At 46.5% G+C, this 27,266-nt stretch overlaps 3 protein-coding genes across 14 annotated transcripts in view; 1 reads left to right on the top strand and 2 right to left on the bottom strand.

Moving 5' to 3' along the window:
• Positions 1-1,298: 1,298 nt before the first annotated feature.
• On the bottom strand, positions 1,299-14,894 carry LOC309327900 (galanin peptides-like). Of its 5 annotated transcripts, none has more exons than XM_081837525.1 (8): positions 14,840-14,894; positions 14,096-14,123; positions 8,800-8,968; positions 7,052-7,135; positions 5,835-5,889; positions 3,174-3,299; positions 2,028-2,102; positions 1,299-1,857 (listed from the first exon to the last, which is right to left on the bottom strand). In XM_081837525.1, exons 4-8 carry the CDS (start codon positions 7,133-7,135, stop codon positions 1,796-1,798), a joined length of 402 nt encoding a protein of 133 aa, XP_081693651.1. In that variant the 5' UTR covers positions 8,800-8,968; positions 14,096-14,123; positions 14,840-14,894; the 3' UTR covers positions 1,299-1,795. The 5 variants fall into 5 exon arrangements, with proteins under 5 accessions (XP_081693651.1, XP_081693653.1, XP_081693650.1 ...); XM_081837527.1 differs by lacking the exon at positions 14,840-14,894 and adding an exon at positions 14,508-14,778 and having other exon boundaries at positions 3,174-3,266; XM_081837524.1 differs by lacking the exon at positions 14,840-14,894 and adding an exon at positions 14,508-14,778.
• Positions 14,895-14,999: 105 nt separating this feature from the next.
• LOC309327102 (GTPase KRas) lies at positions 15,000-22,458 on the top strand. Its single transcript, XM_081836179.1, has 5 exons — positions 15,000-15,161; positions 17,022-17,154; positions 17,535-17,713; positions 20,182-20,341; positions 21,041-22,458. Exons 2-5 carry the CDS (start codon positions 17,044-17,046, stop codon positions 21,149-21,151), a joined length of 561 nt encoding a protein of 186 aa, XP_081692305.1. The 5' UTR covers positions 15,000-15,161; positions 17,022-17,043; the 3' UTR covers positions 21,152-22,458.
• Positions 21,909-27,266, bottom strand: part of KASH5 (KASH domain containing 5) — a 30,603-nt gene continuing 25,245 nt past the window's right edge. For 4 of the 8 annotated variants that reach the window (XM_081836169.1, XM_081836171.1, XM_081836168.1 and 1 more), the window contains exons 15-16: positions 26,675-26,785; positions 21,909-24,488 (exon numbers count right to left, since the gene is read on the bottom strand). In XM_081836169.1, the coding sequence (XP_081692295.1) occupies positions 24,293-24,488; positions 26,675-26,785 (307 nt within the window). In that variant the 3' untranslated portion in view covers positions 21,909-24,292. The remainder of the gene's footprint in view (positions 24,489-26,674; positions 26,786-27,266) is intronic. The other 4 variants (XM_081836175.1, XM_081836174.1, XM_081836173.1 and 1 more) reach the window with 2 other exon arrangements.

Consider the following 27,266-nt stretch of genomic DNA (forward strand, 5'->3'; position numbering starts at 1 on the left):
AGTGCTAGGAATGAGCGCTGGGCCCTTCTGCATGCAGAGCAGATGTCCTGACCGCAGAGCTCATCCCTTTCCCTCTAGTTTAGCATGTCAGGCTGCTGTTAAAGGCCCAGTAACGAAAATCCTGTTCTGGCAGGAGCGAGCCATGGAGATCATTAGGTCTGACACTCCTGTGCAGATCCTGTTTTTGTGAATAGCTCCTATTTCCCCAAATTGACTTAAGTTGTGACTGGGCTGTGACTGAATCCCCCACCCCCAAAATGGAAACAGCCTGGTAGCACCTCCCTCTGTAGATTCTGAGCCCCGTCTCCCCTGGACCTGTGCTGATCAAAGACATCAACGCTAGAGAGACCAGCAAATTCAGAAGAGAAATGTTTATTCAATCAGTTCATTTACAGGGCCTCTTCTCCCCTGTTCCCAGGTCTCCTGTCCATAACCACAGCCCCACATTCTGATCTCTCCATTCTCAAAGCAGGGTGAATACTCTTGTTCAGAGTGAAAATGTAGCAGCAGGGATGAGGGGGTTGCTAGGGGTAGAAAGTAGGTGTGCACAGTTGTTTCATCTACTGCAGCGCTGGGGGGGGGGTCTATTTTAAACAAAATAACATTGAAAGACTAAAAATTCTCAGGGGCTCCGTTCCAGGGATAGGAAAGTTGGTTGGGGTGAAAGATAGCAGTACAGTGCTGATGTGAAAAAGAGGACAGGGCTCCTGCCCCTTTAAGTGTTATGTGTAGCAAAGGGGATGTAAGAAGAGGGAGCTTCTACACAAAGGTGCAGGAGCCCCATATAGATATAGAGAATTCAACTGACCACAACAGTAAGCAGAGCTCTCTCTTTCTTCCCATCTCTAATTTTCTTGTCCACTGTTTGCTACCCAAAAACAATTAGGCTGAGAGATGAAGGTTAAATTTGTGTGTTCTCCATGCAGAGCGTGTCTTCTACCACTGAGCTATGGCTATTCCTACTAAGGTTCACAAGCATGGCAAGGGTGCAACACTGGGCCGGTGCCAAAGGAGTGCTCCTTGCACATGTGGACATGTGTTCATCTACACTCCAATGTTTCTTCCTATACAAACTCACACACTACAAATGATGCACACAGGATTGTGTGTGTATATACGTGTGTTGTGTCTCTAGAAAGGAGCGTGTAAAGGTGTAATGGTGATGGGGAGGCTGAGCTAATTTGAGTGTATAGCTCTGCACACACCATATATTTAAAGCACACCCAAAGAATCTTGGGAACTGTAGTTTGTTGAGGATAATAATAATAGTTGTTGCTGCTGTTGTTGCTGTTTTTCCCACCCATCTGAGCAGCTTCCAGCAAAATATAAAAAATAATAAAATGTCAAACATTAAAATCTTCCCTATACAGGGCTGCCTTCACATGTCTTCTAAAAGTTGTGTAGTTCTTTATCTCCTTGACATCTGATGGGAGGGTGTTCCACAGGGAGGGCGCCACTGCGGAGAAGCAGATGCTGAGAATGGTGACTGTGTGGTGGGTAAACTACAATTCCCAGAATTCTTTGGGAGAAGTCATGTGCTTTAACTGTATGGCATGTTTACAGCCTATATCTCTGGGGCGGCTTAGTTAAGGGGAGGGGGATTCTCTCAAAAGGGATGGGCTGAGCTCTCAAATGGCTGTGCAACAGGCACAGCTGTTTGGGGTACCAGATTGTATTAAGGTGGCTTTGTGTCAGGAATATAGCAGAATCTTGTATGTGTGGGGGATGGGGAGGGGTCTGAGGGGTGGTGGCAGCAGCAAGCAAATCCGAAGGGCACAGGCTGGAGGCCAGGCCGCTACTGCCGCAAGGACTCTTCCTCCGACAGCAAGAGGGGCAGGCGTGAAACAGCTCTTTGATCTGTAAAAGACAACAGAGAAGAGATTTGATTTCCCAGCCCTACCCTGCCCTGCTCCACATAGAGCTCCCAGCATTCCTTGTTCCAAAGCAGAGAAGATTCAGAACTAGGTTTCCCAACTCCCTTAAAAAAATGGCCCTCTTCTCCCAGAGAACCCAGCATCTGTCCATACCTTGGGGGTTCAGGTAGGTTAGAAAATCCATCAGGGTTTGGAAGGCACCGTCATCTAAGGAGCGCAGAGCATGTGCTGAAAGACAGATGAAATGGAGTTGACGGGGAGAAGCAAGTGTTCTAGGAATTCTAAGGTCTTATATATATAAAAAAATGTTCATAAATTTACAAGGCAAACACACACATAAGTATATAAACTAAGGTTACCAGATTTTTTTCAATGAATCCGGGGACACTTTTCAACTTCAGTGGATTTTGTATGGGGACTGATTTGTAAATCTGAGGACTGTCCCCGGGAAACGGGATGTCTGGGAACCTTAATATAAACCATGTGCCTGAAATAGTACAGGAGAACCATCCTGAAGCCATTTTGACTCTTCCAGTAACCTCAAATATTCTCCCCATTGTCTCTTTGCTCACAAATCCTGTCTTAAGGACATATTTGTGTGATGAATAGGGTGAGCCTGTGACCTGAATTCAGGAACTAAGTATTTAGCATCTCAAAAGGAATGGCCAGGCTGCCCAGGTAAAACAATCAATGACCATTACAGTAGTACCTCGGGTTACAGACGCTTCAGGTTACATACACTTCAGGTTATAGACTCTGCTAACTCAGAAAGAGTACCTCGGGTTAAGAACTTTGCTTCAAGATGAGAACAGAAATTGCGCGGCAGCAGCGGGAGACCCCATTAGCTAAAGTGGTTCTTCAGGTTAAGAACAGTTTCATGTTAAGAATGGACCTCCGGAATGAATTAAGTACCTAACCCAAGGTACCACTGTATCAGTATCCTGCTAGACAGGATTTCTGCTGGATTTCCCGCCCCTTTCAGTGAAGTATCTATGAAGTTTCAGGGGGGTGGTCTCAAACTACAGGGTGGGCAATTTCAAAAGTCTTATAATGGTTTGCACACCATTGTTCGGGGTTCCTCTCCTCCCTCCCTGCGTGGCGTGAGCAGGGGACTCTGTTGCAACAGTTTAATAAAGATCATGCCTACTAGGTGCTTTACTTCTCAATTTTCTCTGGTTGGCCTCTGTTTTTTTCTCCTTCCGATAGGGAACCTACTTAACGACTCTATACAGGCTCTTATAACACAAGCTTAATGGAGCATGCAGGGAGAGGGCAGAGAATTCAGTGAAAGGGTCTCACCCAAGGAATCCTGCCCTACGGAATACATGTCCTCCATAGCATCTCGCTTATGCGCCAGGCTCCCTTTGTTGGACAGTGTCTGGTGAGCATCTGCTTTGGGGAGAGGAGAGTGCAAGGGGAGAAGTGCTGCAGGTTACATAGGGGGAAAAATACAGATTACATCAGCTTTGTGAACAGCCTTTTGGCTAGTGGCACATAAGAACCACCCCTTAGCTACCAGACAGGACACCTTCATACACTGGAATATAACTTGTTCTTTCCTCTTATGCCGTCAATGGGCTATAAACGAACTAACATGGATACGGGAGGTTATGTGGACCAGTAGCAATCTCTGAGGACTAGCAATTTGTGCAGATTTAATTTGCACGCCTGTCTGTCTGGATTACACTACGGAAAACTAATTTAAAGAGTGAGGAGACTGAATTTATGATGATAAGGATGACGGATCGAAAGTATTTTCCCTCCCTCCTTGTTTTCCTCCAAAGACTTATTGCAAGGGTGTACACCAATTTTCATCAAAATCCAAGACGGTGGGTGACAAAACCCTTGTTTTTTGCGTTGATTTGATTTGGAATGACCCATTGGGCAGCTGCCTAAGAAGAGGCCTTGCTGGATCAGACCAAGGGCCTTTCTAGTCCAGCATTCTGTTCTCACAGCAGCCAGACAGATGCTGCAGGCAGGAGATGGCTGCAGCAGCACTCTTTCCCCTAAGGAAGTTGCCTTAGAGCTAGTCAATATGAATGGACAAAGCTGTCCATGATTTTGACTTCTCTCAGTTTCTCATTTTTCTCAGTTCTACACATTCATTCATTCATTCATTCATTCATTCATTTTGCCTGTTCTCAATTTCTTTTGAGCCCCATGGAAAGTTGCCAGCGTATCGGTGCAAGTATCGCCTCAAATGCACATTTTTTTATATGCAGATTTGCCCAATATACACCTTTCTGCAAGACATAATGCCTTTTATACATTAGTTTTTACCGACACACACATTTTTAGGCACACTTTCCCACCCCATAATAACAGCAATTTGGAGAAGTGCGTATCTCGAGAAATAGCTGTGTTTCGGTTCAAATATTACCGTATTTTTTGCTCTATAAGATGCACCAGACCATAAGACACACCTAGTTTTTTGGAGGAGGAAAACAAGAAAAAAAATATTCTGAATCTCAGAAGCCAGAACAGCAAGAGGGATCACTGCGCAGTGAAAGCAGCGATCCCTCTTGCTGTTCTAGCTTCTGGGATAGCTGCGCAGCCTGCATTCGCTCCATAAGACGCACGCACATTTCCCCTTACTTTTTAGGAGGGAAAAAGTGAGTCTTATAGAGCGAAAAATACGGTATTTCAGAAAGTGTGAAATAAGCAGCTTTGCATTAAAAACCCAACTTATTCCTCCCCGCACCCCTACAAAACCAGACCATTGGCCCATCTTCCTCAGTGCTGCCTGAAGCAGCTGACAGCAGCTCTCCAGAGTTTCAGTCTCTCCCTGCCTTAGTTGGAGATGCTGGGGATCAAACCCGGGACGTTCTGCATCCCAAGCAGATGGTCTCCCTCTGAGCTACAGCCCTTCCCAGGAGAGGCATCTGCGCTGGCATTCCAGCAGCTGCCCATGGGTGCTGCACACTCATGCCAGGCCTGGAAGGTGGCATCCCTAACAACAGAAATGTTTCTCTGGTTATGCTAAAGGCATCGTTATGCCATCTCTAGTCTAACAGGATTTGCACGTTTTCTGAAGCGCCGGGGAAATAAACCAGTAAAGGTTTATTTGAGCAGAGAGGACAGAGGCATGGACGAAAAGGGGGCGCATTCCGCAAGCAATGGTGGCTCTCGCAGGCCTTCTGCTTGGCTTCCACAGTCAGAGGCGGCCTGCATCCTCTGAGCGTCAGGGAATCATAAGTGGGGGGAGCTGCTCTCGCACTCGGGTCCTGCTTACGGGCTTCCCTGGTTGGCCACTGTGAGAACGGGATGCTGGACTAGATGGGCCATTGGCCTGATCCAGCAGGCCTCTTATTCTGTTCTTCATTATTATTAACTATTTATTTATTAAATTTGTATACTCAGGGCAGTTCACAACATAAAATTACTACACACACACACACACACACACACATGACGACGACAATTCCCGGACCTGCTTCCACACACGGTGGCAGATACCTTATAGTGCAATCTTAGGCACTTCTACTCAGAAGTTTGTACCATGGAGTTCAATGGGATTTAACCCCCAGGGAAGGGTAACTTCAGCTTCCAATATCATTTTATTTTTCTCCTTGCCCTTTGGCCACATACCCTCCAACATTTCTCTGATGAAAATAGGGACGTCCCATTCCATAATGATAATTTCATACCCCACATATCTTACTGGGTTGCCCCAGCCACTGTGGGCAGCTTCCGACTTATATAAAAACATCAGTAAACATTTTAAAAATTTCCCCTATACAGGATTGCCTTAAGATGGCTTGGGGAGGGTCAGATAACTCCAGGCCCTCCAACATTTCTCCAATGAAAATAGGGACATTCTAAGGAAAAGCAGGAAATTCCAGGATCAAATCAGAAACTGGGACGGCTTCTCTAAATCAGGGACGTCCCTGGAAGATAGGGACACTTGGAGGGTCTGTGGCTGTATCTTTCTCATGCCAAGCAAATCCTGACTTGACTTACGATGTCCCAAGAGGTATCCAGCGCTGTTCAGGGTCCAGCCGCGTTTGTCCTTGGGCTGCACATGCAACAAGAGGAAAAGTACCCTGAAACTAAGCCTGCCAACAGTAAGTCAGAGGGTGACATTTGCTATGGAGAAACCTTCTGTGGAGGGAGGGATACATGCCAGTACAGTGGTACCTTGGTTTAAGAACAGCCCTGTTTACGAACTATTCAGTTTACGAACTCCGCAAAACCGGAAGTAGTGTCCTGGTTTGCGAACTTTACCTCATCTAAGAACAGAAGCCAAACGGTGGAAGGCCCCATTAGGGAAAGCACACCTCGGTTTAAGAACGGTTGCAGTTTAAGAATGGACTTCCAGAATGGATTAAGTTCATAAACCGAGGTACCGCTGTAGTGGCTTACACCATAGACAAAAGTGGGTAGGGTTAGAGGTGGGCAGGGCCAGAGACAAAAGTGGGTGGGGTCAGAGACAAGAGTGGGTGGGGCTAGAGGTGGGCAGGGCCATAGACAAAGGTGGGTGGGGTTAGAGACCAAACTGGGCGGAGCAAAGGATGTAACTGTCACCCTTGCATGATAGGGCCACATTTGCACCTTACTTTTAAAGCACGATTATGCCATTTTAATGGGCCATGGCCTCTGCTAAAGAATCTTGGGAATGGTCATTTATTCAGGGTGCTGAAAGTGTAAGGAGATCCCTCTTCCCCTCACAGAACTGCAGTTGCCAGAGTGGTTTAACAGTCAATCCCTCTTCCTGAAGAACTCTGGGAACTGTAGCTCTGTGAGGGGGGGGGAGGGTCCCCTAAAAACTCTCAGCACTACAGCTCCCAATATTCTTTAGGGGAAGCCAAGATCATTCACACAATTTAATAGTGCTTTAAATGTATGGTGCAGATGCATGGGCATAGCCAGGATTTTTGTTGGGAGGGCAGAACCTCAGTTTGCTATGTATCTTTATTGATTTTTATTGATTCAGGGGGACAGCTGCCCCTCCCTGGCCCCCCTTGGCTGTGCCCATGTGCAGATGTGACCTAAACTTCAGCCACACAAACGTCAGAGGTTTCTACACAACTTTCTCTCATTCTCTCTCTCTCTCTCTCTCACACACACACAGAAAATGCTGGGAAATAGTTGGGGTAGAATCTTTATCCCTGATGTATTTGCTTTCTATCTGCAAGGATTTTTCGTTTGTTTGTTTTTAAAGTGTTGGAGTAACTCACCACCAGAACGGATCCACAGCATTCTCCAAGTAGCCCACAGAGGAGCAGAGAAGCACACAGCACAGATTGAGAGCTCCACATCATCTGTGGGGAAGAAAGAAATCAAGGAGGCATTCTGGTTTCCAGCCTGACACTGTTTCCCCACTAAATCACATTCCCTATCCAGAGTAAGTAAAGGATGCCTGGACGGTTAAGTCCAGCCAAAGGTGACTATGGGGTTGTGGTGCTCATCTCGCTTTCAGGCAGAGGGAGCCGGCGTTTTTTCCACAGACAGCTTTCCGGGTCATGTGGCCAGCATGACTAAACCACTTCTGGTGCAACGGGACACCGTGACAGAAACCAAAGTGCATGGAAATGCCATTTACCTTCCTGCAGCAGCAGTACCTATTTATCTACTTGCACTGGTGTGCTTTCAAACTGCTAGGTTGGCAGGAGCTGGGACTGAGCAACAGGAGCTCACCCCATTGTGGAAATTCGAACCGCCAACCTGATCGGCAAGCCCAAGAGGCTCAGTGGTTTAGACCACAGAGCCACCCAGAATACCAGGATTATGATAGACATTATTTCTTGAGAGCTCCCCAAGAGGCACAATAAATATATAACATTGGTTCCCTTGGTGGTGTGTATACAATTTTTGTCTGCCTGTTGCCAGTTTTGCAGGGGTTTTTTTAAGCACTAAGAAGTCTTCAAAACCTGTTTGACCACAGACCATAGTCACTAGTCACATAGCAGCTATGGTCTGTGGCGAGATACAAGTGCGCACCAAGGGCACCGTGAGTGTAACTTCAAGCCTTTGAAAAAGAGCGCTGTCTGCTTACACAAACACATACTCCTCATCTTCTTTCCAACTCCACTCACTGGATGATGCTCTCAGCAAATCCACATAGCAAGACTGCCAATAGCCATTGCCAGAGGGGATGCTTTGTATGCAATGTTCCCAGATCCAATCCCTCCACAAGCACGGCCATTTGAAGGGTCTGATGCAAGTCAGAGTATTTGCACTAAGCTAAGGGGCCAAAGAGGCTGGTCTCAGAATAAGGCAGCGCCCCATGGTCTGCATGTGCTCTGGCACTGCGCTGGATGGTACCTGCCCAAAAGATAACTGAGCTGCAGGCCTCTTCTCTTCAGCTCAAAGCCCAGCCGCATCATGTCCTCTAGCCCCTAATAACCTGCAACCCTCTCAAACAGTGACAACTTCACGATGCTTTTAAGATGCAGTCGCATGAAATGTGGTACATGTGTGCCAAATGTTCCCTGACAGGGCTCCTGTTCCTCGTAACACCTGCATAACAGTCATACATTCAACAGGTGGAGACATTTCTGTCACTGCTTTAGGCCACAAAAAACCAAACCTGTTGAATTTCTGCCTATCCCGTTGGGGCAAAAAAAAGTGACACCCCTGCTGTGCCCCATTTCATGGAACTGGAGAGTTGGGTCATCTAGGAATCTCAGCTAAAGCATCCCTGACAGACGGCCATCCAACCTCTGCTTAATAACCTCCAAGGAAGGAGAGCCCACCACCTTCTGAGGGCGATTGTTCCACTATTGAAACGCTCTTACTGTCAGGAAGGTTCAGTCGGAATCTCCTTTCTTGAATCCATCTGTCTGAGTCCCACCCTCTTGAAGCAGCAGAAAACAAGCTTGCTCCATTTAAACTCTCTTAACTGTCAGCTGGTGTCCCACCCCACACCCCCAAACCAACACCCTTAAATCCCAAACCTCCATCATAGATTTTAAGGAATTCATACCTTGAAACCTGTCAGGAGCCGCTGGATGTCTGATTCCCCACAAAGTAGGGGACCCAGGATTTATAGAGGGGGAAGGCACAGGTCGGGTTGCGTCATTACTCCATAGACAAAAGACACAGGGCGGCGGGAACGTTTGTGTAATTGACCGTAATGGCCCCCAGAAACCCAGCTGAATGGGGAACAGAGAGAGAGAGAGATGTACTAATCTCTTTTAATGCGCAATTTATTCACATCCTTTGTCAGAAAATTGATGGTACATTGGGGTGGGGGGTAATTAGAGCTAATTGACTCCTCAAAGTGAAGTGGAGGAGGGTGGTCAACCATGCAAGAAGTAGACACCTGCCAAGAGGCCTTCCTGTTTTTGAGGCCAGAGAACTCTCTGCCCGGCTGCCTCTTCTCTAATCTTGCTGCCCTCCCAGAGAACTCACAGATTTTACAGCCACTTCACCTGTCTACACTATTGCCCCTGCACTGCTTTTCTAAACAGTCCCATCTTTAAGAGAAATTTGGAGATCTAGCTCCAAGGAGGCCCACTCTGGAGGGTTGGTGTGTGTTCATTATTACTGGATTTTATTTAAAACACGTTCACCCCACTTTGTGCTGTAAGGTCGGCTTCCAAAATGAGGCATTAAAATCAGTTGCTATAAAATATCACAATTAAACAGAGATTGCTGGGCGAGCTTCAGTCAATCTAACATTAAATCCTGGGGCGGAGGGAAGCAAAGTTTGGAGCTGAGGCCCAAATGTGATTATCATTGGCACAGGGTGAATTGTTCTGGTGAGGCAATTCAAGAGATGAGTCGCTACCACAGAAAACAGGGGTGCAAACTTGAATATAATATTGTGGGGGCCCAGGTAAGGCCCACCCTGCATAATCGATCACATGATACAGTGCACACACACCATTTGAATGGGAATGCCCATCAACTCTGTGGGCCTCAAATATTTTATTGTGGGGGCCAAAGCCCCTAGGAGTTGGCAGAAAATATTCTACAGCCACTGTCAGGGCTCATCCACACTGCCGCTTGCCACGGGCTTTCTAGGCACAAGTCTGAGAGGTTCTTTGTTTGCCCTGCCCCGTTCCCAGGGGAAAGCCGCAGTTTACCACAGAATTGGAACAAACGTCAGTCAGGTTTCTTGCAGACTGGCATTTGTTTCGATTCAGCAGTTCACCGTGGGTTCTCTGAGGGAAAGCAGTGAGACAAATGAAAAGCCTCTCAGAACCGTGTCTAGAACAAATGGAAGAAAACACCACAGGACAAACCAAAGTGTGGACAAGCCCTCAGAGGCAGTGTGACCCTGAACACCACTCCTGCTTGCAGCCTTCCCACAGACATGGCATGTCCCAGCAGGCTCTGTTTATGTTCTTAAAAGATCCCAAACTATCCCTTGTCACCTCTACACCCATCTCACTTCTGAATAACGGGCTCAGGCAGGCTCATATGGGAACAGCCCCTCAAGACAGATTCTACTGCACCAGACCAAACTCTCCAGCTCTCCTGGTCAAATTTCACTCCAGAACCCCTAAAGTAATCAGCAGCTGAAACTCCCAGCAAGGACATCCAACTTCTTCTCCCCCAATAGGCCTATCCACCCTGCCTTCTGCAGCAGTAGGACACATACAAATAAAGTTTTAATTCTCCACTACATTAGCTTCATGCTAAGGGAGATGGTGGACTGATCTTTGAACTTCTACATTCAGGCTGCTTTTAAAAGCCTGGAACACGGCCTATTATAAATATGGGCAACCCTGCTCCCAAATGAGCCTTGCTCCATCTTCAGGGACCTCAGGGATCCTGCTCCTAGCCAGTATTTGTTATAATGCTGTAAAGTAGCCTTCCCTGACCGGGTGGTGCCCTCTGTATAGTTGGGTTTGATGGGATTTGTAGTCTAACGCCTTTGGAGGACACCGGCATGTTGGGGAAGCCTGCTTGAAGCATCGTATATGCTTAACAACAACAACAACAACAACAGTGTCATTGGCATATGCAATGTTTCAATAAGGCTTCCCCAAGCTGCCGGTGTCCTCCGGACTACAAATTCCATCAGTCCAAGCCATACAGAGGGTACCACCTGGCTGGGTATTGGGAAGGCTGCTTTACAGATTATTTGAACAAAAATAAGCACTCCTGTGTCCTGTTGCAGTTTCCTATCTGAAAACTGATGCAGGGGAATATGGGAGGCAAATGCCACCCCAGCTACTTAAGATTTCTTTTTTTTTTTAAATGTTTTTATTAATTTTACAGAATAAAAAAGAACAAAGAATAAAATACAAAAGTTTCATAAATCATATTTCTTTTACAGAATCTTTTGGACTTCCCCACATCTTCCCGAATCTGCATTATTTATAATACCAATTTCAGCATTTTGTTATCTTATTTCATCACTTATTGTATCTTTCATTTTGTCATGTTACCCTTTTCAATATATTTATAACCCAATGTTCATAATACAAAGTCTTCAGCTATTTATTATCTTATTTCATTACTTATTGTATCTTTCAGTTCATTATTGTATCTTTCAATTTCATGTTACCAAAGTCAAAGTTATTGTGACCATGATCTTATATATTGTGATTAAAACGTAATGCAATAAAGATTTTTCTTAGTTTCACCTCTCTTTTCTTGTGCCTTAATTTTAATTTCACCTAATTACCATTGCTGGGGCTAGTATTTCCTAAAAAGTGCATTTTCTTAACATTCATACAGCTTATAATATTTTTGTAAATAGTCCTTAAATTTTTTCCAGTCCTCTTCCATTTTTTCTTCTCCCAAGTCTCGGATTCTGCCAGTCATTTCCGCCAGTTCCATATAGTCCATCAACTGCGTCTGCCATTCCTCCAGTGTGGGTAAATCTTGTGTCTTCCAACACTTTGCGATGAGAATTCTTGCTGCTGTTGTAGCATACATAAAAAAAGTTCTATCCTTCTTTAACACATTCTGGTCTACAATGCCCAGAAGGAAGGCCTCCGGTTTCTTAGGCAAGGTATATCTAAATACCTTTTTTAACTCATTATAGATCATTTCCCAAAAGGCCTTCACTTTCGGACATGTCCACCAGAGATGAAAGAACGTCCCTTCCGCCTCTTTACACTTCCAGCATTTATTATCAGACAGGTGATATATCTTAGCAAGCTTGACTGGGGTCATGTACCACCGGTATATCATTTTCATAATATTTTCTTTCAGGGCACTACATGCCGTGAATTTCAATCCGGTGGTCCATAACCTTTCCCAGTCCTCAAACATAATGTTATGTCCAATATCCTGTGCCCACTTTATCATGGCGGATTTGACTGTCTCATCCTGTGTATTCCATTTAAGCAGCAAGTTATACATTCTTGAAAGTAATTTGTCTTTAGGTTCTAACAATTCTGTCTCTAATTTCGATTTTTCCACCTGGAACCCAACCTTTTTGTCTGTTTTGAAAATTTCCCGAATTTGGGCATAATGCAACCCAGCTACTTAAGATTTCTTTCCAGCACAATTTAATGCATTAAATGACACTCCTACCCAAGTCCTCTTTTTCACAGCATCCTGTAATTTTCCCTCCACAGTTCGCCCTCTGGATCTAATTGGTACCCTGGTGGGCTTTAGGACAAGGACTTTCATCTGCATCTGACCTGCTTTAAGTGCACATGGGGCCCTTCAGCCTAATGGCCCCATTAGAGATCTTGAAGACCTTTCGGGAAAGAAGAGACATCTGCAATACGTCAGGATTCCAGGCTGCTCTGGGAGGGGAGTGGTACCCAATATAGAACTGATTTGTCGGAAGCTAATAGGTCATCAAAAGATGCAAAGAGGCACTCGAGGCCTCTTCTTGTAACATGTAAAAAGCGTATTTGCGCACATCCATTTTTCACTGCTTGTTTGTAACGAAGTAGATTATCAAGATTCTCAGGGTGGCATCCAGGACTCTTGGGTTCGCAGGGACATTTGTTGATTGCCAACCATGTTTCGGGAAGGGGCTTAGAAATGAGTTTCCTGGCACCCATCCAGAATGTTACCTTTATGGCCTAATAGAACTGAAAAATGCAAAGCTGGAGGGAAAGACTCAGCCAAGCCGTTCTTGCTGTTAATGTGCACTATCAAAGCGCATCAATGTGCACTAAGGCATCACCATTGCATAGCCAGGATTTTTGTTGGGGGGCAGGCCTTTGTGGGGGGCAGAACTTCAGTTAGCCATGTATTTTACTGATTTTTACTGATTGGGGGCAGCTGCCCCCCTCTGCCTACACCCATGGACATTACACTGGTGTGTTTGTGTGTACGTGTGTGTGTGTGTGTGTGTGTAGGGGCTTTGTGCACGCAAACTGTGAAAGCAAACACATTGTGCCACCCTGCTCTTTTAAGATGACTGTGCTCTTAATAACTGGATCACAATGTTGTTCTCCCAGCTGCCGTGCAGCTAGGATAAGCCCTATAGCCCAAAGCCCTGGCCTCCCCCACTCCCGCATGGCTTCATGTATCTCCAAGGCCAGTGCTGGCTCCAGGATTTCAGTTTGGCCCCCTGTAACCTGGAAGAGGTGGGACATGCAAACTGGGAGTTCTCTTAGGGCACTTCAGAACTGTTGCTATTTGCAAGGTGGGGTTCCATCTCACAGTGACCAATTCAGGTTGTCCAATCGAAGTGGATTTGGAGGTCTTGAACAACAAACCCGCTTCCCCCAAAAGAGCAGACCTTTTGTGAAAAATGAAGAGGAAATTCATCAGAAGGTACGGGAGAACAATTGTCTGACACGTCGCATAAATTCCTCACATACAGATCAGAATCGATGCTCAATAAGAGCCAATATCGCCTAGCCTCTCCATAAACTCTGCAAACAAATCAGGATGAACGCTCAGTAAATAGGTCATCTGGATGCAACTGCAGGCTACATCTAATCGTCTTAGATACTTTGTGCCAAGTCAAAATGATAGCACTGTTGGGGCAACAACGGTCCCTCTGCTGGTTTGGGGGGCCCTGGCTGCCCTCTAGCCCTGGCAGGGCAAGAGGCAGGGATGAGGAGAAGGTAGGTCAAGATTTACTGGTAGATCTCAGGATGATCAACAGGCATTTCTGACTCCCAAGAGTTTAATGACAGCAGCAGCAAAATGTCTCCTCCCATCCCTTCTCTGAAATAAATCGCTGAAATGAAGAAAACTTGGGGATGGGGAACCAGGAACTATTTGCATTTGAAAGGACTGTGTGATCCAGTTCTGGGTCAGAAAACAAATTCCAGGACTGAAATGTGCCCAGGGGCACCCTGGCACTTGGTTCAAAGTGTGCATGAGTCCTCTATGCCATCATTCCTCACCTTGTTCTGGCTGGTGGATCCTGATGTTCTAGTTCAAAACAAAACAAAACATAGTTATGCCGAGTCTGCAGCCTGTGTGCTCCTGGTCGTCTAAGGCAATACATCTTTATTTGTGGACTCAGAGTCACTTCCATCATCTGATGCATAAAATGCAATCCTTTGTTGCAAGGATACAGACATGTAGTTTTTAGGGTGGGTATGTTAAGCCGCGGGCTCAAGGGGAAATGAAATGCAAGAGAAGGGACGACAATTCAGCTGGAGCTGGAGTGTCTTCGAAATAAGCGAAGCGGCCCTTTTGCAGCAGCCCAGATCAGTGATGGGATAAATAACAAGGGTGTTTTAATGAGGATCCGCAGCAGGAAAGGAACCCACGGTCTCTATTCAAGCCCAAATAAGCTCTCCAAAGTCTAACCTGCTTCCCTTTGGATAACTCAGTCGTTAGAGCATGTGGGCAAAAGATTCCTGCATTGCAGGGGGTTGGACTAGATGACCCTCGGGGTCCCTTCCGACGCTACAGTTCTATGTTTCTGCACATGCCCACCGCCCAGCTATCTCGACACAGCGCCGCCTCTCTTAAATCCATGGGGCTACTCCCTAGCCAACCTGCAGCGTCAGCCGTCAAATTTGCCTGAATCCACAGAGCCTCCCCGGGGAGGGAGAGAAACAGAGAGCGCGGGGGGGGGGGGAGGCGCTGGCCCTTTAAATCTCATCCGCCCCGCCTCCCGCAAGCCCGTCCATGCCAACCTCCGGCGGACGCTCTTCCCTCCCGTCGCCGCCCTAGTCCTCCAGCCCATCCGGCAGCTTCTCTAGCCGCACCCATCCCCCTCGACTCTATGGCGCCATCCGACTCCGATTGGCCAATCCGGGGCGGCGGCGCGCTCTTATTGGCCGGGCGGCTCAGCCCGGCGGGGCGCGGAGGGGAGCTGTCAGGCTGCGGAGGGAGGGGTTTTCCGCTGCCGGCCCAGGGCCCTGAGAGCGCGCGCCGCCGCCGCCGCTGGCCCCCCTTCCCTCCCGCATGGGGGGTGCCTGAGACCCCGAGCCCGTCTTCCCCCTCCCCGTAGGGCGGGTGAGTGCCAAGAGGCGAGGGGGCGGGTGATTGACAGCAGCCCCCCCCAGGGGATGCAGGGCGTGTGGGGGGGGCGCTTGGAAGGGCAGCGGAGGGCGAGAGGGCAGGGCGCGGCGGGGGGGGGGGGGCTTCCCTTCTGTAAGGGCCGCCGGGCTGGCGCTGGGTCCGCGGCCCCTGGAGGCGCGCAGCCATTGTGGGGTTGCGCCAGGGTGGGGCACCTGCTTCGCAAAAGCGGTGCATAAACATGGCAAGGTGGCTGCTTCTGCGCGCGCAGCCGGGGTAGGGCTCCGGGAGGGCAGATGCCTGCCTGCCTGCCTGCGGGAGGACGAGGGCAGAAAGAGGGCTGGCAGCTGCGCGAGGCGTGTTGCAATACCGACCGAGGGAGCCCGGGACTGGCTCCACCCATCCCCGCCGCCGCCGCCGCCGCCTCTTTTCTCCCGGGCAGCCCAGCCTTCTGCCTCGTCCCAGGTTTCCCACGTGCGTGGTTTGTGCCCGCATCCCCCCTCTTTCTTGGCCAGCGTCCGCGATCCCTTCCTGCTTCTTCCCCCAGGTGGGCCGCATCTGACGGAGGAATCTTTTGCTTGCATGGAGTGATTGGGTGGGTTGGGTGTCGTTCCACAGAACTGGGGTTGCTTGGCAGTGAGGCCAGCAAATGCACCCTATAATACTGCGCGCGGGCGGGCGGGGTGTGTGTGTGTGTGGACTTGTAGCAAGGAGTAGAAATCTCAGGATGTAGGCCTCTAGCCGGACGTACCTTCCCTGGTGGACCGCTGAAATGGGAAAGTGGGTCCAAAGGTTTGAACTGAACCTGCTACTTCTCGAACTTCTGTTGAAACGAGCAACAGTCGTTGTGAGGATGGGCAGGGATCCTGCATGGCTGGTGTGGATCAGCTGCCTAAGCACATAGGAAGCTGGCTTCTGTTCTGTCTGGTTTACAGCTATCAGCATTGACTGGCAGCAGCTCTCAAAGGCTTCAGACAGGGTTCTACCTGGAGATGCCAGTGATTGAACCCAGGACCCTTTGCGTGCAAGGCAAATGCTGTATCATTAAGTTGCAGGAAGTACTGGGGCAGGCAGGCAGCAAGCAAAGCTGTGTTCTGTCAAGTGACCAGAGTCTCAGCTCTCAATTCCACCAGACACCACCCATAATCCACGACCCTTGAGAAGCCTTTCCTGCAACCCTTTAGTTCCCACATCCTGCTGTAGTAACCAGGTCTGATTACATGTAACTGAAACAAATGCATATGCCTCCCCACTTCCATTTCCTCTCCTTTCTCAGTTTTTATTTTGTAAGCTTTTTGAGACAGAGACACTTTGCTAAAAGTGTTGTGTGCTTAGTTGATGCTGTATAAATAAACAGTAAAAACCTGCAAAGTTGAATCCTCTGATCCACCATATATTTTTTGAGCTGTGTAGCTCCTCTTCCAGTTCCTTTGTGGCCCCATCCAGGTGTCCAGGGTTGTTGTTGTTGTTGTTGTTGTTGATTTTTGGTTGCAGGGTAGTGGTGGTAAAAGCTGGCAGCCATAAGCATGCTGACACTTGAAGTCCTGCTGTCTGCGATTTCTCTAGCAGCTGTATGAGAAGGAGTCAACACCAATCCCAGCTTCATGATAAAGTGACCTGACATTCATCTACCTAGAAAAAGCAAGAATTCTAGTTAGACTGTCCAATTCAGATTGCTGCTTTTGGGGAAAGTGTTGAAAGGATTTCCTGCAAATAGAATGGACGTAGCAATCTGGCTAGGAGCAAATATCTAGGAAGATGTGGCCAAAACTCATGCAAACTCTTGGTAGCGCAGCGGGGAACTGACACTGTGTCTTCTGCTAGAAATTGATTCTACTTTCTTTTTTCTTTGTTCAGCTTGCTCTGGAACCCAGCAGAGATGACAGAATACAAACTGGTGGTGGTGGGTGCTGGTGGTGTTGGGAAGAGTGCATTGACTATACAGTTGATTCAGAATCACTTTGTGGACGAGTATGATCCCACTATAGAGGTATGTGAACTTTGTAATGTTGGCAGCAACTTCTGCATGGCCCCATTTGTATGCCTTTTCCAAGTCCTTATATTCTTGACCTGCCTGCCATCTCCAATGCTTTGGACTATAACATCTCATTTCTGGGCTTCTAAAACACTAGTCCTCTTCCCATCGCTTTGTCTCCCTCTGTAGCTCTCCATTCTTTATAGAGGCAGCTACAATCTTTTTCTCATGTCCAAGATTTGGTCCATTTCTTTCCTGAATTTTGGCTTGAATCAGTCGTTTCCAACTGCCTCCTTGCTGGCTTTCTCTTGCTGCGCTTTACACCCATGTTTCCTGTGTCACTTGTTAACATCTTTTCTTTCACTCTTGCTCCTCTTGGTGCTTCTGAACCCCAGGATTCATACCGGAAGCAAGTGGTAATTGATGGAGAGACGTGTCTCTTGGATATCTTGGACACAGCTGGGCAAGAGGAGTACAGTGCTATGCGTGACCAGTACATGAGGACAGGAGAAGGCTTCCTCTGTGTCTTTGCAATCAACAACACAAAGTCTTTCGAAGATGTTCACCACTACAGGTGTGTGGGCAGCTGGCTTCTCTCTGTCCTCCATCTGTTTTCCTTCCTGTATAGCAGGGGTGGGGAACCGTTTTGACCTAGTCCCCATCTCCCCCTACCTCTGCAAGCCACCTTTGTCATGTGGGTGGGACACCCCATCCATCAGCTCCTGACATCTCTCGCACCACATGCCAGTTGCCTGAGAACCAGCTGGAGTTTGGGTACTTCAGAAACTTCAAGCCCTAAGCTTATTGTTTGCGAGGTGCCAAGCACAGGCCTTGCAGAGTGCTGTGATTCCCAAGCACCTGACAACTAGCTGGGAAGCACTGCGCAATGGAGCTTTGCAGGCATTGCCAATTGGCAGGGCCTGCAAAGCCCCTTTTGGGCTAGCCCCATCACAATGGGCAGACGGGCAAGAGTTGCAGCAGAAGGTGGAAGAATCTGAAGTAGGTAAGAAGAGGAGTCAGAGGCTGCATTGTGCAAAGATCTTTGTCACCATGTGGCAGGAATGATATGCTTGGAAGAATCCCATTTTCCTGGGCTAAGTACCTGAATATACTCTGTCCTCTGCAACACTGGAAAGTACCTTTTCAGCATCAAGCCCTAAGTGTGCTGCTTGTGTTGTCATCTAGTCAAATGTAGAAGCAGTGGTATCATCACTGATGCTTCTGCCCTTGCTTCTGCTACAAATCTGTAGCAGTGTGAATTGGATGTCAACAAAATTATGTAGCTCTTGCTCTGTATTTTCTCCCACTCCCAGTCCTTTGAGGCCTAGCGAGAGCAGAAACAGAGTCACCAAGTATGCCAACAAGGGGGAAGCCACAAAGACAGTATTGAATCCTTCCTCATTCTCTTGCATTTGAAAGTTGTACTCAGTGTACAACTCAGGGCTTGCTTGTCCTCAGTGTACAGGAACTGTAATGATCTGCTGTAGTCATACATAAAAGTCTCCCGGTTACACAATTTTAGAAATAATTTTGGGGGAGTAAATATATGAACATCTGGGTATTCAATATTCTGTTCCTTAGTCTAAAAGAAAATATTTTGTAATTTTTATTTTTTTTAAAGCAAAACAAACTTCAGAAAAATCAGCAAACACCAATGTTTTCTTTTAATTTTTCTGGGTTTTTGCCAGGCCTTCACATCTCTAGACTTCTCTAAAGTCTCTTTCTAAAAGAAGTATGAATGCATACTTCAGCAGCAAACCACTCCCAAGTATGTGTATGGATGTGCTATATCTAATTTTTAAGTGTAGAATGGCTGTCTCTGAAGGGCAAACTACACTGGCACATGGTTACATATTACTGTGTGTGTGTGTGTGTGTGTGTGTGTGTGTGTGTGTGTGTGTTTGTGTTTGTTAAAAAAAAGCCAACCAACCAAAGCAAAACAAGTCAGTAACTTTAGGTCAGGTAATGGCAGGTGCAGTTGAGTCCTTTTTTGTTCTATTCTCTTCCTTGGAATAGCTTTTGTTGACTGCTTTTCTCCCCCACCAGAGGAAAGCAGCTAGTTGTGACATTTAAAGCAGCAAAAGGGAACGGGATTAAGCTACCCCACCGCACCATATCTCTACTCAAACTTGGGAACTTTCTAAGCCTTTTTTGGGTTAGACCAAAAAAAATGGGAGAGTGTTCTTGTGCTCAGGTCCTGCTTGCGCACTTCCCACGGGCATCTGGCTGGCCAATGTGAGAACAGGATGCTGGACTAGATAGGCCATTGGCCTGATGTAGTGGCGCTTTTCTTATGTTCTCATGCATACATCTGTATGTCACATCTAATGTGGACCTCAGTTGCTTTGCACACAGATAAAACACAGGACAAACTGAACCTCTGGTGTATACTTCATTAACACCAATAATCTCAAATATATTTTACCGTATTTTTCGCTCCGTAAGACGCACTTTTTTCCTCTTAAAATCTAAGGGGAAATGTCTGTGCGTCTTATGGAGCGAATGTGTGGTCCCTGGGGCTGGGGGGGGGGGAACCTGGGCTTTCCCTGCCAGCCCTGACCTCTTTGGGGCTGGGAGTGGGGGAAAGCCAGGCTTCCCCCACCGCCAGCCCTGGGGAGCAGCGGGAAGGCTGCACGCAGCCTTTCTGCTACTCCCCGACCTGCTCTTTGGGGCTGGCGGTGGGGGAAACCCGTGTTTCCCCCGCCAGCCCCGACAAGCTCCTGAGCAGCTCTGGGGTAGCCCGCGAATTCTCTGCAGGGCAGCCGGGAGCCTTCATCCCGCTGCCCTGGGGAGGCTTCGCACGGCTATCCCTGGCTTTTGCGGGAGGTGGGGGAAGGGACAGAGCAAGGCTCTCTCACTTCCCCCACCTCCCGCAAAAGCCCCCAAGAGCCACATATTTTTTTTCTTGAATTCCCCCCCCCCCAAAAAAAGTAGGTGCGCCTTATGGAGCGAAAAATACGGTACCAAACCAGAATCAAGTTTGGGAGCTGCTGATCTAGACAGTTGTTCCCTGTTTGTGACTCGTTGCCTTTGTAATTCCAGGGAGCAGATCAACCGTGTGAAGGACTCCGATGATGTTCCGATGGTGCTTGTTGGCAATAAATGTGATCTGCCTTCCCGGACGGTGGATACAAAACAAGCCCAGGACCTTGCTAGAAGCTACGGAATCCCCTTTGTAGAGACCTCTGCCAAAACCAGACAGGTATGGTATTTACTGTGCATGTGGGAGAAAGTGGAAGGTCTTTGATCTTCGTAGCTATAGCTCAAGACAGTGTCCCAAACGGGTTTTGTAATAAATTGCAGCTGAATCTTGCCCAAGTGTAACGGCTGCATCCACACGCCCTCTCCCCCAAGTCATGCGTTTCCAGCCTAAATCTTCTGTTCATCAGCATGTAGACGAAAAGCAAAATGCCAAACAACGGGATTCACACTATAAGCCAGCACAGTTGCTCTTCTCCTATATGACTTGGAGTAGGAATGGCATTGGTACAAGGTAACCATTCTTATTTGTGAACTGCCATGTCATTAATGCCTGCCCTCTTAGTTTGTGCTGCGTCAGCTTAATGATAAGACGGTTATCAGCATGGCATCGTTCTACTGCTGGTGTCCAGTTGCCAAAAAACCTTTCTGACCGTGAAGGCAGATGTGAATGAATGGTTTACTGATATGAAGGAAAGGGCTTATCGGGAGAGAAAGGATCCCGCAGGCAGGAATAGCGTGACGACCTCCCCGCCCCCAAGTAATATTATTTCTGCCCACTAGCAATGGATAGAAAAAAAACATCACCGGCATAAAAATCCAATACCCCCGACACCTCTAATATTTAAATGGGAAATCTAATGATGTCTTCCGTTTGTGTCTTTTCTTCCTTTCATTTGATATACTCGTTCGTCTTAAAAAGGGAGTGGAGGATGCTTTCTACACCCTGGTGCGAGAAATCCGAAAACACAAGGAAAAGATCAGCAATGGGCGCAAGAAGAAATCTTCCAAAAGGAAGTGTATTATCCTCTGAAGGAGAGAGACTCTGTTGCACAGTTGGGAGTGCAAAACCCCCCTTTTTGAGTCTGGGTATTTTCCCAAGCTGCAAGATAAATTCTGATGGCCATGCCCCTCACCCATTTTCAGCTGGAAGGCGAAGGTGGTTTTGAGTTCTTACTGTCAATTATTTTACTATTTTTAAAACTGGGACGTTGCATCCAGTATGAGGATTTGTAACCACATTTGATGTTCTGTTGCTTCTTGCCCCTTCATTATTATTTTTTAAAAAGATCATCTTGTTTCTGGTCCTTAGGATTATAGAGGTCACTCCTAAGTGTGACCTGGTGTAGACTGATCCTGCAGGTTAGATGGAAGGGATAGCACGAAGTCAGTGTCTCAGTCAGAACCTTAGGGGCCTTTCTCATTTTTTGTAGCATTTTACCTCCCTGGGTTCTCCCTGAGACTGAAGAGGAAGCCACATAGACTTGGCACCATTGTCCTTTTGCTAGCAGAGGAATAAAGGTAACCTTGGACAGAAGGTGATCTGCTGAAGGTGGCAATGAGGAATGCCAAAAGAGAAAATGTGGAAAGCCAAACCCTCTCCGTAGCTGAATATTTCACCCCACTATTAAAATAGATGGTGCTCAGTTATTTTTCTTCTGGGTGGTTGAAATTCTGTATTAAGTTGGTTTCTCTCTCTCTGGTTTTCATTTGGGCTGTTATAACTTCTGAGCAACAGCTCCCACTTTAAAATGAATGCGGAAATGTACTTTTGCTCAGCAAGTTTTATGAAAAAATGTGTGGTGGTGGGGAGATATCAACAAGTTATGAGAGGTAGTTTTAAATGGCTGTACAGCTTCCACCATCCAAAGGCAGTGGCACCTGTTGTTTGTGAAAAAAACAACTGTTGGAGATAGCTGAATATTTGCACCATAGAAGTGTCCTAAATTAACCTGCCTCTGTTGCTCTCCTTTACTAATTGGTTCTTGGGAGTATAGCGATGTTGACTCTCTTTATAAACAGAAGGGAGGAATATGATCCAAAGGTCTCTTAATCATCCCTCTTTTTTTAGTCTCCTGCATAGTCCTGGGGTTGCTTGGATGGGTTGAGATATAGGTACTTAAATGCTGGCATGGAGAGAAAAGAGTCTGAATTTATTATCCTGTTAGTGTTTATAAGCCATCGGAATTACGTTCTGTCATTATTTGATCTTATTCTCTTCCCCCCCATCCCACCCCAAAATCCCACCCTTGGAATCCTGTGTTGATTTGGTCTTTTTCCATGGTCCTGAGGATCTGTACAATAAATGCCACCACTTGGAATAAACCTGTGAATAAGCTACCTGATCTACAAGACCTGACTTTTTCTAAAGGGTATGTGTGGTAGATTTATGGTAGTTTTCTGGTTATCTTTCCTGGAACAGATTGTTTTGGGAAACTGCAAAACATGTGAAGGCTTTCAAGGAAATTGTAATTATCTGTTCACAATGGTGCTAGAATCAGCAAAGCCTTCTCAGAATATGGTACCTTTCAGCCAGGAGTTGCCTTTATTCAGCTCAACTCCCTATTTTGTGGATTTTCTCCCCCACCCCCACCCTCATGTGCTTCTCAAGAAACATGTACCTATTTGGGTTGCATCTATCTAGTTCTGTTCTTATTGTTACCATCCAACTTTTTTGAACATGATTTTTTCAACAGAAATTCTGCAGATGTGGTAACTCTTCAAGAAGTGTGATAGGCATGCTTGTTGAAACAGCCCACCAGGACCTCAGGTTGTGTGTTCATAACCAGCTCCTAATTTATTTTACAAGTTACCTGCTATTCAGTTGTTGTTGTTCTGTTCTCAATGTTTCCCCCCCCCCCTTTTGACTTAATATGAGTATCACTGGAAACATATGACAAAAGAAAGCCAGACTGTTATCTCTGTAACTGGCCTTCTAGGTACTCCAGTACCTATTTCAGGGATAGTTGGGGTAGAGGCACAGCTTTTCAAGCAAAAATATTTTTGTAGTGTAGATGAAAGTGTTCCTTGCTTTTTTTTTTTTTTTTTTTTTTGAAGTGTTGGATGCTGCCTCTAAAAGGAATTTACTGAGTTTGGATGGATTCCCCCCCGCCCCCGGTGGTCTTAACCATACTGGAACCCCTTTTATAATATGTTTTGCTACTGTTCTTCTTTCTGTGATGGAAGGGGGTGGAGAGAGGCTTTAGATAAGAAGCCTTCAAGCTCTATAATTTCTGGACTAATTTCTGGTCTTGAAGCTTACTGACTCCTGCCAAAGTAGCGAGGGGTGAAGCTTGGGTGTGTGTATCAATCAAGCACCCCTCCTGCTGATTGTTCCTTCCCTATCTGGCAAATGCAAATTTGGGGAATCATGTGTTTGCTGCATCATTTGTAGTTCAAATCTGCAGCAGCTGCAAAATAATTGCAATGGTCAGGGTAAGGCAAGTCTAGGGTGAGCTAATTCCTGAGGGTAGGCACTCCTTAGAAGGCTAACAAGTGGATAGGAATATGACTGGAGGCTGCAGAGGAGAGGGGCCAGGCACCTCATGAATGGGAGACACTGCATAGCTATTCATGCCATCCTTACAACAAGGAGGGCTACATTTTAGAAGGGATTTGAGATTTTCAGAAATTCAAACATTCTCAGGATGCATGGTAAAAGCATTCCATGCCTGTGCAGATGCCTCCTAACACACCTTCAAAATTGTTTGTGGTTTGTGTACTGTGGTTAAATGGGCCTGCCTGTTCTAGAAACCAGCCCCATTGCCTTTAGCCAAACTCCTCACCTGCACTTTTGTTTATATGAAAGAAGACCTCCTTTTGCTTTTCCTGAACGTGATTTTTATTAGGCTGAAGAGGCTTCTCTTAAAGATGCCTAAAAATGCAATATTTGAAAATGGACAATAGTCTACTTTTTTTCACAAGTCACAAAAATACTGGAATGTTAGATCCCGGTCAACAGAGTGTTTATCATCTATTAGGTGGGAGCAATCAGCTGTCTGAATGTCCCACAGACTTGGCAAAAAAAAAAAAAAATGTGAATGTTGTGTCCACACGAAGATTAAACTTAAAAGTGGTTCACTCCATTTATTTTTTACAGGTTCTTTTATCTGTCTTGCATCAGGACTTCTTAGCAGCTTCCTTTTCTCTCCACAAACTAGGAAAGGGAATGGTGTTAAGTAGGTGGTGGCTGTAGGTACTGCAGTTGCAACTGAGGCCAAGAGCATCCCTTGGATTCAGCCCAGGCAGGTTGTTGGTTGAACGGTAGCACTAAGAAGGACACTGCAAGCAGTGCAATGAATGCAGGGAGCCCTAGAAGAACCAGATTCCAAAGGATGTGCTGTAACAGGCAGCTGGATGAGACAAGAAACCTGTGTGGAGAGAGGACATTGTGCTGTTCTTATGCCTGTGGGATAATTTCATACCACCAACTTCAACAAGCCCGTTCCAAGTTAACAAGTTTTGGAGGGGGTGGTGATAAGGAGACAAAAGCAAAGTGGAGAAACAGCCATTGGGGAGAGTTGGGAAAGTTGATGGAAGCAGTTGTGGTTTTCAGATAAGGCAGCAGAATCTCCAAAGAACAGCAAGGTGTAGCAGGGTGTGCAACACTGAACCACCCTGCCACTTTATATTGTAGACTGCACCTATTTTACTGTGGCCACCTGGGAACAGGGTAGTAAAAAGTGTGAAACACTAATACTGCCAGGAATATAGGAACAATTATGTGCAGCTTTCTCTCTGCGGGAGACCATGCAGTGTTTATGTGAGGGCCACTGGAGGGTGTTCCCCACCTGGACGTGTCTTGTATTACCATCACTGGGGGGGGGGGCAAAGACTCCAGAACAAGTTGTGAGGGTCCACCCACTATGACCTCACCCTTGCTTGGACTGTGCCTAACAGGAGCAAAAGGGGAGGAACTCCCCCTGCCAAGGGAAGTTGTGGAGACCAAGCAGCAAACTTAAGCACTGGACAGGAGGTGTCAAGTACTGCAGCCCATGTTGGTATAGTTGCCTTCTTGTGTTGTCAGTTACTGAGATTCTAGTCAGGAAGTAGGTAGTGCATTTCATTTCTCCATGTCTTTTTAGAGACAAGTTCAAAAAGCTATGTCACTTAGTGACAGACGTTTGGCAGGCCACTGGACAACTACCACTGAGCCCCTAAGTCAGAGATTTCCAAACTGTGTGTCGTGACACATTTAGTGTGTTGGCTGCAATGTGCAGGTGTGATGCGTAAACGCTCCCCACACCCCTCCAGGGCTGGAAAGGGGTTAGTTTAACTTCTGGTTTGCTAGTAAAACTGAATGACTGTGTTGTGAAATGATGCATGACTTTAAAAGTGTGTCACCAACAAGTTTGGAAAGCTCTGCCCTAAACTGCTGGGGAAGTCTGCCAGTATCAAAAGAATCCCTGGAGGAAGTCTGCTACCCCAGAGAATAGAACAGTGGCTAAGTCACAGTGTTGGATGGAGCTGGTGTTGAGCAGATAGTCTATGGCTTGGAGACCACATGTCTCAACACCATCTGCCACTCCAGAGCTTTCCCCCAAAGAGCCCACAGGCATGAGGCTCTAGTACTTCATTCCTAAAGACTGGGGTGGCAGAAGTCAATAAGACGGCCATCTTCTGGACAAACAAGGCATTAACAGTACCTGCCCAGTAGAAGTTTACTCCCACCAGAGGAACACTTTCTACATAATTTGATTTTCTGAATCAAAGGCTAGAAGGGAAGCAAAAAGGAGTGGCCAAGATGTGCTTGGGAACTGAGTAGAATACATGCATACTAAGAAGAATGGGAAAACTTAACAAAAGTTAGAGCAGATAAATACCCCACACCACTTGGATGGATTCAGACTCTGGTTTATAAATTTGTTAAATAAACAAATTAGAATACAGGCTTTTTTTCTACTCCAGCTGTGTGCAGTGAGAAATCCCAAAGTGACACTACTGCAGCGCTCAAGAGAGAAATGAGCAGGAACCTGGATGTGTGCATGGGGCTAGAGGGCACATTAACCTATCTAGCTTTAGATGTTACCCAAGTGGGACTGTGCAGATTTAGAGCGCATATTGGGACTGTCCAGAGAACATGAAGAAGGGTGAATGGGCTAGCTGCACACTTTGTGTCCCTTAATTTCTATACCAACAGGCAACTACAGTATAGCAACCAACTGCCTGGGAACCCTTAGTCCTAAATTCAAATATGTGGGGCTAAGCATGGTTACTCAGTAGTGGAGGAAAGGCATCCTACTTGGGTCTAAAAGTGATCCCCTTTTTAGTATTCACAACACCCACAGTGTATGTGGTCACAATACACTGACAGTGTCTTCTGCAGCTGAATTCTAGCTCTGCGTCAATCTAGACAGCAGCTGTAAGAAATCTGCTAAAGGTGAGGGATGGACATGGGAAGGAAGGGAATCTACTTAAAGGTGAAATTCTCTATATGGCCACATAACCCGATATGGCAGGAAAGTTTTTCCACAGCATAAATCTTACAAAGGAGTTCCAACAGTGAGGCACAAATCACATTCTTGTCAAAACTGTGACAACTGCAGTAGTTCCTGACCTTTGAAGCAGGATTTCAAACAAGTTTTCATCTGACTTCTCCCTAACAGTTGGGATTAGCTCGCCACACACTGGGACTAAAGCTTGTTCCTGGGAGGCTGTTGTAGAATCTCTGAAGAGCCAAGCACATTAAAACACCTCATATGTCAAAATACTTAATTTGGAACATTTGTTTCCTGTCGTTTGTTGCGCCACAGAAGCATATGCATAAGTTTAATAATGCATCTCATCCTGAACATGGTGCTTTAATTTGATTTCACCACTATGCATCTGGTATTAACAGCAACTGTACACTGGAGAGGATTACAGTCAGGGATTTGGGAAGCAAGGCATATTCTTTCTATTTTTCCTTACAATTAGGGCTAATCCAGGAACAGGCTTGTGCCTATATCCCAGCTTCAGACAGTCCTTGAAACAGTGCAAGAAACCAACTGTTCCTAGAGCATATGCTATATAAGTCATTTTCAGTTTCATATTACTTTCTAGACTGACCTATTTGAAATTGATTCTTTAAACCTTCTGTGTGGGAGATTATGCTCATGTTTTGCTGATTAGAAACATGATTACAAAGTGTAGTATGATACAGTGCCCTC

This window comes from Podarcis erhardii, assembly GCF_964252035.2.
Source record: "Podarcis erhardii genome assembly, chromosome: 13".
Taxonomy (NCBI): domain Eukaryota; kingdom Metazoa; phylum Chordata; class Lepidosauria; order Squamata; family Lacertidae; genus Podarcis; species Podarcis erhardii.